At 40.4% G+C, this 14067-nt stretch overlaps 1 protein-coding gene across 1 annotated transcript in view; it reads right to left on the bottom strand.

The window, feature by feature from the left end:
- The window catches only part of LOC105569950 (tyrosine-protein kinase Drl), a 74847-nt gene that overhangs the window by 9363 nt on the left and 51417 nt on the right, over nt 1-14067 (bottom strand). The window contains exons 4-5 of the mRNA XM_012026825.1: nt 7831-8005; nt 1603-1807 (exon numbers count right to left, since the gene is read on the bottom strand). Of these exons, the coding sequence (XP_011882215.1) occupies nt 1603-1807; nt 7831-8005 (380 nt within the window). The remainder of the gene's footprint in view (nt 1-1602; nt 1808-7830; nt 8006-14067) is intronic.

The following is a 14067-nucleotide window of genomic DNA, read 5'->3' as shown; positions in this document are numbered from 1 at the left end:
GAAATTTTTTTCAGTGTATTACCTCAGCCAGAATTGGAACCTGCGACCTCCCTCAATCCGTGACGGGCGTCTAAGACGGTATATGGATTCACTTAGTAATTTAATTGGCCACCTCCACCTGTGCCAGGTCCTAAATGGCTTTTACGTTTCTAATTGATTTCTAATTGATTATATCTTAAAAGGACCTAGTTAAAATTTAGTTGAGTATCAAGATGTTGTCTACGCGTCTGTTTCGACTTTTTTCCCTAAATAAAAAGTATCATTTTACACATATTGAAAAAGTAATACAAAAATAATAAATTCCGGAAAAACCGGAAGATGAATGTATAATGATGAAAGTCTTCTTATAATATCTTAGGTATATAAGACACAAGATATAAAGATATAATTTTCATAGAAAAAGGGAAATTAGTTTAACCAAGTGCTAGTAAACTCGAGCGCAAAGTAATATCCCAGTAAGTATAGTATACCTCACGCCACGTTGAACCCTCCCGATTTTATCGGAAAGAATTATACAGCATTTCTTAAAGAAACGGATCCAACGAAGCGCTCGATGCGCTGAACATTTCGTTTTCCCATGGCAAATGCGAACTCAAAGATATAAAAAAGATCAAAGACGCGATCAGCAGTTGTGTCAAAGCAATGACAAGAGCAAGCAAAAAGAAAGAGAAAGAGAGACAGAGAAACAAAAAAAATATTCCGTTTGCTCGAAACGCGAGAAATCGGCCAGAAGACGGAAAGCAGAAGCGACTAAGGCACTACACGCGTACACCTTTTCCCCCTCTCGGGGAGGAGGGATGAGAGTTGTAAGTCGACTGGTTTAGAATCGTTGAATAAAGAGCCGAAGGGCTGGAAAGGGTTGGGCGCCAAAGTTGCCCGTGGAAAGCGGCTCGCTCGGCCGCAAACTCGATAAAGTTGCGTGGCGCGGCACTCGTTGTGTATACGAGACGAGACGAGACGGTATAGGACGGGATGCGGGATGAGACAAGAGGAGGAGCCGTCTCGCGCTGCTTCCGCTTCCGGTGGCAGACGCGGAGTTCGCGATAGTGAAGTGGAAGGAACGGCCGGGAGAAAATCGGATTTCCTGATGCGCAATACGAGTTTCGCGTCCGTCGTCGAATCTGTTTCACGGGCTGTTTCGTCGCGATTAGAAAAATCACAAGTACGTGCGAAAAGAAGCGACAGATCGCGTCGCGAAATTTGGATACGCGTTTATCGAAAAGGGAGACACTGCAATGGGCGACAAATTCGGGTAATTACTCGAGTCACACTCATATAATTTGTTATCCATTATTGTAAGAATGAAAATTTTGATCAACACTCTGGCAAGTTAAAACGCTTCTTTTAATTTATTCAGAGTATCGATATTGATGAAACACGAACTAGCTCGAAATGAAATTCAGAAATGCGCCTTTGAAGCTAAAAGTTGAAGTTACTCTGATTCGTTTAATAATGTCGAGCAGTATTAAAAGAAAACGACACAGGATGATAATTTTATGTAAATAAAAATGATGGTTTCTCGACACTATGTATGCACTATATGGGTTCGGACCGATGCGACGATATTGCTTTTCTATCTAACCAAATTGTATCATCGCATACCTGGCTGAGATGCGTCACGTGGCTCGCCGCATAGTAACTAGCTCTGGAACCGCATGGCCTCGCGTACAGTGGCTCGAGGTCGGCGATGGTGGCGTAACTTCCGGAATTCGCACTTCCGGGCCGTGGGTCGACTCTAACTAAAACGGAACTCCTGGCCAGGCCACCGGTGTCAGCCGCGGAGTAACTGCAGCAGGGCAGAGTTTTCCTGAAAGGGCGAAAGGATCTCTGTAGCGGAGCGATTGTTACACCCGAGTTAATTATCGTTACAATGGCGCGAGACGGGAAAGCGGGAGAGCCTGAGTAATTGTCACGGAGCTCCGGATTCCACCGCGAGACGATTTCGCTGGAACAAATTTTAACACGCTGTATAAGTCCCTGCTGCAAATCCGGGAATCCGCTGTCGATTTTCAACGTCGACAGGATTCAAGCAGTGATCTTGTGCGCTTTCGCACAGCGCGCAAATGGAACATTATGCCATTTTTCTTTCAAATCGCAAAGATTACTTTCTCTAATGCGTTACGTTACAGCCGTCCGTCGGAGAAACAGTTATCGGATTTCACGAGGTCCAGTTATAGCTAGAGAATTACCTAGCTGCAATTTAAAAACATGCCACGTACCCACATGATTCAAACATTAGTTATGATTCTCGCTTAATTTTCTAAAAGTATAATTAAACTGCAATATTCGCGAACCTGAATTTAAAGTAACGTTTTTAAAAACGTTTCTACGATTTTGCTGAGTAATGCATCGCCGCATATTACATATTACACATTTCGGAAACATTTATAAGGCTACATTGTTATAGGATCAGAAAATCTACACCGTAACCGCTAATTTAACTGCTTTAATTTCGCCTGGGGATCACCGCGTAATAGGCTCTTTTAGCAAGCTTTTCCCCCGGGAGGCTACTCAGGCAGCAATATGTCGAGATAAACGCAGTTCAAATTACAACATCGTTTATGAGATAGACGGTCACTTTATAAAGTCCGACATGTACACTCCTCCCGGCAAAAGATAGAAGGGCATAAGTGGGAAGAATAGTGCATTATCATATTTCAGTACACTCCATCCCGCGCCCTTTACATAACCCTCAACGAGGAATTATCTTCGACAAGAAGTTCCTCGAGAGTACTCACTCTTTATCTCTAGGAGGATTTACATCCCGTCTCGGATGAGCTCCCGAAAAGCTCTAAATGATCCTCTCTTCCTCTCTCTCTTTTTTTTTCTCTCTCTCTCGCACCGTCTCAACGATCTTTCGATAGAAAACGCAATTCATTTTAACCCAAAGTACTGTTCCCGTGTCTCCGATTGATTGATTTAAATCCAATATATTTCTCTTCTCTATGTTACTCATATAATTTTACAACTCACTGTGACTTTCCGTTCTTATCTGTTCCTCATTTCTGTGATGCCAGTTTAATATTGTTTAGAAGTACAATGGCTACAATGTAAACGGATAAATTTTAATTAATAACAATGGACTGAAGATTTTAAATACTCTATTAGCAATAATTAGCCTTCTAAAGCCTTATTCAGAAAGGGAAAAAGAGAGAGAGAAAGTTTTAGTAATTTACATAAAAATTATCTAAACACATAGAAGTAATTTTTGCTGCTTTCCTAAAATTAAAGTATTCGTTCGTTAGAATGAAAATTTGTGGAGTAGGTCGTTATATTGAAATAAAGGCGATATTTCCAGAAACGTAAGAGGGAAGGAGCGAAAAGGAAAAAGACGGAATGACGACTGAAAAATACCAGCGAGAAATAGAAGAGGATATTTTTAGAGATTTATTGGCCATTTCGTGCATGTAAATCTGCCGCCGAACGTATTCGCTAAAAAGACGAACGATGGAAAAACGCGTACAGCCATCGATTTCAAATATCCCCCGGTTTGCCCGTTCATGCCCGTTTATTTTTACGCGACTCTTACGGAAACGTTTCGCGACCAGATCGACTCCGACGAATCCGTCTGTACCTGCGAAAGTGAGCCCTCGCCAGGAACAGAAACGTTAAAGTGTCGTTCGGAAAGTAATATCACTTTTGTAACTCGCGAGCAAGTATTTGCGTTGAAATTTCCATAGATTGAGAATTTATGGCGAAACCGACGACGTGTCCGCCGCAATATCATCAGCTCGAAGGAAAGCTAACTTTTAATGCAATCTGAAAACATAACGCAGTGCACGAATATCCTCGATATCTCTAGATTTTACATATAGGTTTTTCCACCTGTATACAATATTTTGGCCTAAACAATAGCTAATTAACGAGTCGATACTCTCCTTATGCATTCTCATTATTAAAACAAGAACCAACGTGCGTCTATAGAATTACGTAGCAATCGAGTCAATACCAAAATACAAAAATAAACATCTCATCGGAGGGAATCGAAAAGTTGGAAGACTGCAGCAAAGTCTCGACACGAGTTTCGCGAGTGGCGTAACTCCTGAGAAAACTTTCCGCTGCTTGCCGAATCTCGAAGGCGCCTTTCGTACATCGTGCAGTTCGATGCAGCAAGAAGGGCTTACGAGAAACGAGGGTGTTCACTCGAGCGTACGGATGTAAAATCTGCAGTTTTATCCGCCGGCGGGGATGTACGTCGAACGCGGTGGAGACGTAAGACGAGACTGGGGGTAGAGAAAGAGAAATCGGGGGGGGGGGGGGATAGCAAAGATCCAGGCGTTTCTCCGCGTGTTATCAGGGAATGGAGAGCCTCAAAAGAGCTAATATATCCCGGGAGAGACAATTGGCCTATGTCAGGAGGAGCGTAAAGAAGAGCGGAAGATGATATAAAGTGAGGGTGCGTTCCTCCCCTCTGGGTTTCTTATAAAGGCCACTTTGCCATGCGATAAATATTTGATGTCTTCCGATGCGAAATCACATTGTTACGGGCGATCGCGTTCGATCGCATTCGCGTCACGCACCGGCCAATTGCGCGTTGTTTGTTCGAGCGAACATCTGTTGCTTTCTTTTTCGTATGCTACGGTCAGTGCCATATTGACGGTGGGATATTGATTTCAATTCCGCGACAGATCGCCGTGTAATATTTCAACCTCGCGTAAAATAACGCTGGGGTTAACGTAATATATCTCCCCATGCATCGCGTCTTCGCGAAATTCAATATAAAGATTGATTGAGGCAATGAGAAAAAAAACAGATTCTTTCTTCCTTTAAAAGTAATTAAAATTTTGTCGATTGTTTATGCATGTTTGTATATATCACAATTTTTAAAAAATTACTAATTACCTACTCGTTACAGATAATAACAAACCTTTCACTGCTTCACCTAACATACAGTACCGGCCAAAAGTATATCACCTTGCGGTTTTCTGAGCATAACTTTCGCCGAAGTGCACCGAACGTGCTCAAAATTTTACAGTAGACAGTAGACCCGATAACAGGTATGTACATCCTGTACACGAAGTGTCCTGTAATCCTGTAATGAAATTTGACAAAGTACATCTTGATTTTCGAATTTTCCATTCGAGCACTTTAAAATTAGTTATGTTAAAAAAATCGAAAGGTGATATATTATGGGCCGGTACTGTACATATATCGAAAAATTTTTCGTTACGATGTGATTAGCACATTTTTTAAATGATATTATTTTCAAAGGCCGCAATAAGCATTTCGTGTATGAAGTAAATGTGTAATAATTGCAAAGTTTGTAGGAAGAGCAAATCCCGCTCCTTATCATTTAACGAGAAAAATTCGCAACGGAGAACATCAAAAGAGCTAATAAATATCCGGGTAAAAGACAATTCTCCCTCTTTGAGACAAACAATGGGGGAAGAGAAGGAAATGGCAGTAAAGTGAAGCAGGAGTAGCTTTGTTTCTACCCTAACATCCCTGGCAGTATGGTTTCTATCTCGTTCAAGTTCTTCGGTTATGCACCTTGAAACAGAGGCACTGGAATGGAACACTCGATGTGCTAAAGTATAAAATAATTACAGTGAAAGTAACGATCGAACTTTAAAGGCAGCGCATAGAAGTTTTCGCGTAATATTCACCGTTAATGAGGGTAATTGCGTTAAACGCGATCCTCTTCTCGTTTAACGAGAAAAATTCATGATGAGGATTTTCCGAGGGCGCGATGAATTCGGACAAAGACAATCGACAACCGATCGATGGGAAAACGAGGGACAATCCTATTAAAAGATAAAGAAACGTGATCTAAAGTACTTTAACGCGAGAAAAACACATATAAAAGTTATTCTTCTCTATCATAATGTAAGTTTGTGCTGTAAAAATTAAACGAGAAAAAAACTGCATTTTCGTGCTTTAAATGAAGAACGGAATGAAAACGGAGGGCGACTAAGAAATATCGGATTTTTATAAATATTGAGCAACGCGATGATCAACGTACACTGTAAAAAAGTTACATGTAAAAATACAATTATTACAGTGGGTAATGACCATCTATTAAAGGTGTATACATATTTACATAAGTCAGCAAATTTACTCCTTGTAAGTAAAATTATTACCTTATAATAATAAGTAAACTGCTTGCTTTTGATTGAAGTAACTTTTACAATTTTTTATAATTTTTCATGTATAAACAAGTATTTACACAACAAAGAGTAAAAAAATTTTTTTGTAAAGTACATTTATATATTTCCGTTGTTAATAGTGTAATCGCTACACTTATTATGTACACAGTTGGAAAATTTGTGTTTTTTTTTGTTAAAAAGCGCCGGTTAAAATCTTTGTGTTAAATGTTTAACACATTTATGTGTAAATTAAACATATTGCTCTTGTGTTAATTGACCTCAAATGTAAAATTATTAAAATAACTGAAAAGAAATGTTAAAACAGCAGAATGCGTACTTATTTTTTAATCTTACACAATACATATGTTCTATATTATTAGTAACAAGATTTATCTGTTAAAATTTACAGAATAAAATGTTGATTTTATTCTACTTGTATATAACATAAGTGAGAGTGATTTCGAACGTCATTTGACTTATTACATCTGTAAAATGTAAAAATTACATTTAAAAAATTTATTTTGTCATTAAAAATATGTTAATTTTACAGGAAATTTCTTTTAAATTATTTTAAGATTTGCATTTATTTTGTGTTAAAATATTAACAGAGCATTAGTGTGTTCATTTAACATATCCATATTATTTTACATTAACACAAAAATTTGTGTGGACCGTTTGGGACATGTGATATCTATTAAATTCAACACAAATTTTTCAAGTGTGTATGTAATTTTACATATTTTTTTTTACAGTGTAGTTCTCGAGGAAAGTCGAACGTCAATTTGAGAAAATGTTGCAATTGAGTCCACGCTAGACACAAGTTGTGCACGTGGTAAAGACGAGCAAAAAGGAGAACACGAATATGGGAAGAGAGGTAAAAGCGGATCTTCTCGACCCCTAACATCCTCCTTACATTCTCTCCCGCAGAAGTCCCCGGATACGAGAAAGGGAGTGCGCATAGCTATGCAATAAAATGTCGGCTGGCGTGCCAAGCAGCCGACGGATCACCGGCGGCTTATTGAAAGGATATTTCATTCGGACGAGCTCCTCCTATCCAGCTTATCCACGCGAATTTCCCGCGGGGGTGCGGAAATCTTTCCGTCGCTCCCCCTTCGCCGCCCCTCGACCGGTTTTGCAGTAGCAGCGTACGTCTCTCGTATTCGGCAGAAAATTCGCGACGTCGTGAAACTCGCGCCCGCGATACTTTTCGCTCGAATGGCTCGCCGAAAATGAGAGCGCGGCGGAAAAGCCGCATTTACGACGCGTCTTACGCGACGATGTCTTACGTAATGAAAATCCTTTCCCCGACAATTTATTTTTGTGTGCGACCGAGCGCGATCCTTAGAAACGCGAATTTAATAAGCGGCAAAACGAGAAATCGGATGGCGTCCGCGTTATTCCACCGTGTCGCTTTCTTTCCGCCGCGAACGCAGCTCGAAAAAACCGCGTTCCACCGGTAACGTGTTTTTGTGAATTTATTACTATCTCGTTACTTGTTTTACCATCGCATTTTTAATAATGCGCGCTTTGTTAACTCAAACGCGAAGCAAAGATTAAGATGAGGAATTTGTAGGACTTACTCTGGCAAGCCGTTTGCTCACGTCTCGTTCTTAATCTTCCTTATTTTTAGAAAAATTTATATACGGGAACAATGATGGATAAAGGTGCAACAATATTAAATATACGCAGTGTTCTGCTATATTCTTGTTAAATGTAATAGCCATTGATATAAAAGTTTACTCACTGAGATTCCTGAACGCGAGCCTTGCTGTTGCGGATGTATAACGCGCTAGCGACACTGCCGACGACCAAAATTAAGGCGCAAGCACAGGTAGCGGCGACGTAGAGCGCGCCAGCACCATTCATCAGCGGATCGGGCTCCAAACGCACCGAATCGTTGCTCGGGGGTGTCTCGACACCTGCAAACACAAGCCAGTTCATAAGTGCTTCAAATTTCCACGTGTATTTTATATCTTCTTATCAAGCGCAAGCAGACGAAGCGCATTCGTTCAATTTCAATTGTCGCATATAAATTGACGATCGAATCAATTTAATAAAACGAAATCACATTTTTTCCCAAAATAAATTTTCCAGCGCGTTCAACGTCAACTGAAGCGTGTCCCTCGAGCTTCGATGCGAGTCTTCCAGAGCGCGCGATAAACAATATGTATGACATAAACAATGCGCAGTTTAATTTGATTTTAATTTTATTTGATTTTAAATTTAAAAAAAATTGATACGAAATTCGCGCCACCCTCTTCACATTTCATTCGACGGTTACGTTTTTATATCCGTATTCGATCTGCAAAGCTTGTATGACCGCCATTATAGTATCGGCAATCCATTTTGTCAATTGGAGCATTTCCACTCAAACCACGTGCTCGAGATCCGAATCTATCGGGAAGCCCTTGGACACGGATCGAGCTATTGTTTATACGTATCACAGTGCTATCGAACGGGCGGGAATATCGACGAGCCATGGAAAGTGCTCAAAGAGATCTCACTTTGATGGCGAATCGTTGCCCGCAAACCACGAATTTTCCGGCAAGTGCAGCCGCTATCGCGATTTCGTTCAATTTACTTTTACCTCGCGTAGCGACGCATTTCTCACGCGCCTTCTTCATCTCGAGCTACATGTACCAACGGTCTCGCCGCTACAGCATTATTCTTAGTTACGTGGCCGTTGCTTACTTACACTGCAAGCGGTATTCAATGTATTTGAAATCTCTCTTAGCCCTTTGAAGTATACATTTTTCTATTTAACCATGTTTTGTGAAACTTTGTATACAAGAGTTTTTGATTTTATTAGACTGTTGTAGTACTTGCACATTATTATCGGGACATTACGAATTTACATCGCGACGCTGTTTTCGTGAAAATGTTACTTTATTAAAATACACGTCTCGTAAGAAATCTCAACGAATTAGTCAAACTCAGTTGGCGTTTCCCTCGTTTCTCGCGGGAAAGTCTGAAAGGACGAGTTTGTCGAGACTTTTCTTTCGCTGCGTCACGCGTTTACATTTTCCCGCCGGTACCTCGCTTTCTGATATTTCTTTTCTCTCTATCCTCTCGTGCGCGTTGCGAGAAGAAAAGACTCGGGTCGAACGGCGGCGCCTTGTCGTCTCTTATAAAGGTAAATAACGTGGCCTAGACGGAGGAACTTTAGCGCGAGGGCTCAAAAGCTTTCAAGAACCGAGCACGTCAGCCCCGACTAGGATATGCTGAGGAAAGGGACGCATCCTTTCGGAGCGTCATGATAAAATTAAGTAAACTCCATCAACTCTTAACTCGTCCCCGAGATTATAGCGTCGTATAATCCCTAAATGCATTCCTTCATCGGCATTACTCGTCGGAAATCCAAAACAACTCTTCATTCTCCGCTAACTTACCTTCTCACGTGTATATCAGCAAGATTGCCATTATCACATTCTGTTTCTCTCCTCGTCTAGCGCTCGCGAGTAATTCTTCTTATATCTAAGATATTACGGGATTGTCATATTTCTCTATGCAAATTCCCAACTACTTTCCTCTGTTAATTTAACGGAAATTTTTATTGCAAGCCTTTACTTAAGATTTGTTATAACTCTCGTCTTCTTTCCCCTGCTACAAGACAAGTTTTACGTGTGGAAAGCATATTCATATATTTCGGGAAACGTTAATTCTTTCCAGTCGCAACCTTCCGATAATTAAAGCTAAAGTTTTCTCGTTGAAATCTAATAGCGCGACACGCACAAGAATGCTTTTTTCCCCTCCATATTTATTTGAAAGCCGAGGCTTTTTGTTGCAGAGCAATCTCATCCGAGTAAGTAACATCAACGTTGCTTGCGGAAATAGAAAAAAAATACTACGTCGTACTCTCTGAAATGTTCGTTAAGCTGCAAGTCGTAGTGTATTAAAAATAGCAGTGCATTGCTTGCGGCGTGAAAAAATCCACCTCGGAGATTAAGGCTTGACATAATACAGTCATCACGAAATTCTCTTTTCTGTCAAGAAGAAAACTAAGAAAGTTAACAGTCCAGGATTCAATTTGTAATGCATTTTTATGCTAAATTATTGTGCAATAGTCCGAGTATTCTGAGAGATTTTATCTCTTTGTACAACATTCTAATTTTTCTTGTGAAATGTCTCATAAATCTTTGCATACTTCATGTTTTCATTTTTTAGATTCCTATGCTTTTTAATTAACCGCAGTTTCGTAAAAGCGATTGATACGTGGACCTTCGAATGCGATAAATATTCTTTTCAATTTAAATTTAATTTATCTTATTGCATTGCTTTTTTACGTTTTCGTAAAGCTTATAAACGCAGTTTTCTAATAAATACGTTATTGGCTGTAATAAACCATGATGTTTAACTTCCTTTTTCCCCTCGCTCATTTCCTCGTTTCATAAAGGAAGGAAACAGGCTTCTTGCCTTTGCCAAGATAACGTAAACCAAGCAGGTTGCGTGATAGCCGAAGTAGAGCATCGCGAACACGAGTTACGAAGACGAGCAAGACGAGAAAGAGTTTGCTCGAGCGCGATGAGACGTGCGCAGGAAGCAGCAGGAAGAAAAAGTTAAATAAATCGTAGCAGTCTTCGGCGCTGCGCTGCAGTTTCTCAGGGGCAAAACTCGCATCGTTCCTTTGCGCCGAGTCCTTCCATCATCCTAAAATGTTCCTCTCACACGCTACGACGCGTCCGAAATACAAACAAGTATCTTTGAGAGATTTCTACAATTTCTAGGATTGTACAACTGCGTCAGATTTCGCTCGATATTTATTTCTTTGATGCTTCTCGCAATATTACTACATTTCCTTCAACACGCGATGCTTTACTTTGCAACCCGTAGTGCATTGTTGTGTCCACTGTGATCGCCTGTATTACGATTTTTCTACAAGTTAATCCGATACAATATCATTTAAAAATCAAGTAGTGCGCAACATCGTCTTTCAATACTTCGAAGCTATCGTTACGTGGAAATTCGATCTCGTGTTGCTCACAGCACTCAAACAACAGTGGAGTACCTATCGACGTAAGTTAGCACGAACGATGCGCGCTTCCAAAACTTCGAGACTTAAGAGCGACTACGGAGTCAGGAAGGCGTGTTAAGAGCGACTGCGTATCTCAATTAAATCCGGGCGAGCTATGCTATCTGCTACCATCAAACAGACCTTAACCGAGATTTACGGAGGCCCGGAATTAAGTCTCCGGAGGATTAACAGGATGACCCTCCACGAATCGCGTTCCCTCATTCGCCGCGAGCTCTGTGGACTTTAGAAACAAATTTGGTCATGCTGAGAGGCTTACGTAAATCACGGAATTACGTCTTTTGTGCACTGCGCTCTGATATACTTATTTTTATTATTCGGCGGAGTAAAAAAAACTTCCATATCGAGATCAGTCTAGAAAAGAAAATCTCGTACGCGCATGTTGAATTTAATATTTGAAATTCAGGATCACGTCAAATAAAATTTTTACTAGCGTCACTTCCGTCCCAAATATTTTTTTTTTCGATACTTTTCACGTAGTACGCACGCATGCTTGCAAAACTTGCAAAAATACTCGATAATTCAAAACGTCAACATTTTTCGAGCATATTTGAGATGTAAAATAATTTGAATATTTGAAAACAACATAAAAATCTGGAAAAATATAGAACGCGGAAACAATATACATCGCCGTTTCAATACGTGGAAACAAAATAGCTAATACGTGCTCTCGGCGCATTGAAAATATCGAAAGCTCAAGTTACATTTGCGCATGTGTGTGTGCGCGCGCGCGCGCGCGGATATTAAAGTAGAGATTGAGGATTAAGAATCGGTGTAGATCACTGGGTCCTTTATTTTCAATTTGACAGCAGATTTCCAATATATGGAATTCTAGGCGAACGTCGAATATAGGGAGCCCATATAGGGAATTCGATTATTTTCGAGTGATCTCGAGGCGCTTTCAGATTGCAGTAGGACCTCTCGAGCTCGAAACGATCGCCGAAGGACTCGTCAGAGCCCCGCTTGTACTTTGGCGATGTGGGAGCGAACGAGGAAGAAGCAAATTCGACAAAGCAGGAAATCTGCTCTTCAAGACGCGACTAAGGTCCTCACCGCGGAGACGCTTACTTATTTTCATCCTTCTTCCTGCCTTTCTGCGTACCTCTGTCCACCTACTTCGTTTTTCTACGCGGCCGACCCTCTTGATCTTCGGCGAGGGTGGGATTCTCTGCCTTCTCTTCTCTTTCATTAAATACACCGACCCCCGGCGAGATTCAATTTTACTCGGCGGATTGCTTTTTGTTGTACCGTCGCCTGCTTCGGTAACCGGATCCGGATCTGCGCTTCTTTTTCTCTCTCTCTCTCTCTTCTCTGTTTCTTTTCTTCTTCTTTTCATCTCTTTCTCTCTGTCGTCGCCATTCTCTGCCGTCGGATCGTTTTCTATCATTTAAACGCGCATACTTCCCGACACTAGCAATATTCAGCTACACTTGTTTGATGTGCAGTGGTTTAAAACAAAGTTTGCCAAGTTTTTAGATAATTGTGCGTAGCATATAATTAATATGTACAATATCAAGCGTGAGTGTGCAACATGACGTTGTAAGATAAAAGAAAATAGTAAGATATTAAATAATAGGGCAACATAATTCATTTAAAAATCTATTTAGTTTGTTATTTCATATTTAACAATACGATTTACGTCTTGGAGGACAAAATACAAAACATTATTTTCTATTATATTGAAAAATCCTTTCGTCTCTTTTATCGAATGAAATTTAGCTCTTCTTTTATCGGAAATCAATATTAATTTTCTCCTCATTTAAAAAGAAATAAAAGTGGAAAAATAATATGGCGACTACGTCGGCTCTGATTTAGTTCGCGCGCAACTTTTATTTACCGCAAGCTTCATACAAAATTCGCTTTCGTTACACAAAATCCGTGTGGAATATTGGCAAGCTATTATGTCGCGAGAGAAACGAAAATCGGGGCTATTTGCCAGATTGCATTCATCGCTGCTGCGTAGCCTGTTTTTTTAGAAAACATACGTTTTCGAGGTCGTATGAGGTTTGCGGAGTCGAGAGAACCCCCGCCTGTGAAGTACCATGAGTACAAGCTTACGAGCACCCTTGTCGGAAGTGGCGCGGAAATTACGTTTGTACCCTCGCCCTGGTCCGTTATTTCCATTTCTCCCGCATAACGTAAACTGAACATACATGTGTATATATATATATAATTTCATTATTTAAACATAATTATTAAAGCGACCGTACTCTGCATTTATAATATGACGGCGTTTATTTAGGAAAGAACCCGGGAGAATCCACCAATTGCCGTTTGCTATGAAAAAAAAGATTAATTCTGTGAAATTGCAATACCACGGTTACTCTACGGTTGGGGTTAATAAAAATTTTTTTTCGTATATTTAACATTGTATTAATCGCAACAGAATTCGAGCTTCGTTTCTCGATAACATTCCGCCATATCAACGTGATTAACTCGCGGCTGCTTTATTTTGCATTCCAAAAACTGTTATTGTTATGCCTTTCAGCGCTTTATAAACGTTTAACATCACGGCGTCAAAGTTATCAGTCCAGAGCAGAGTTCATAAATCGCGTGGATAAATTGAGTTTGCGCGTGACGCGAAATGAATGCACGTTTCTGTTTTAATCGCGACCGCGTCGAAACTGTCTCCCCGTAACGAAGATATTCAGCCGGGTACGCGAACGTGCTAATTAAATTCGAGATTACGTAAACGAAATAATTGTCAACAGACTGGCGATGGCGTTAAAGTGAGTATAGATAAACAAAAGCGCGTTTCAGCGCGAACCGCTCGCATCGCGGGACACGCACAAGCGAGTAGCATATGTTATATACATTAGCAAACATACAAAGTTTAAATAGTAATACCCTTTGAAATGGATCTTCATATATATGTATAATGCACCGTAGATCAATATCGCCATTGAAACTAACAAGGCGCAGAAATCCACAAACCAACGTGATATTGTAACT

This window comes from Vollenhovia emeryi, unplaced genomic scaffold (genome assembly GCF_000949405.1).
Source record: "Vollenhovia emeryi isolate VEMERY1.0 unplaced genomic scaffold, V.emery_V1.0 DF939122.1, whole genome shotgun sequence".
Lineage (NCBI taxonomy): Eukaryota > Metazoa > Arthropoda > Insecta > Hymenoptera > Formicidae > Vollenhovia > Vollenhovia emeryi.
Note: the sequence above shows the minus strand (reverse complement) of the source record. Positions and strands in the feature narration are given on the sequence as shown.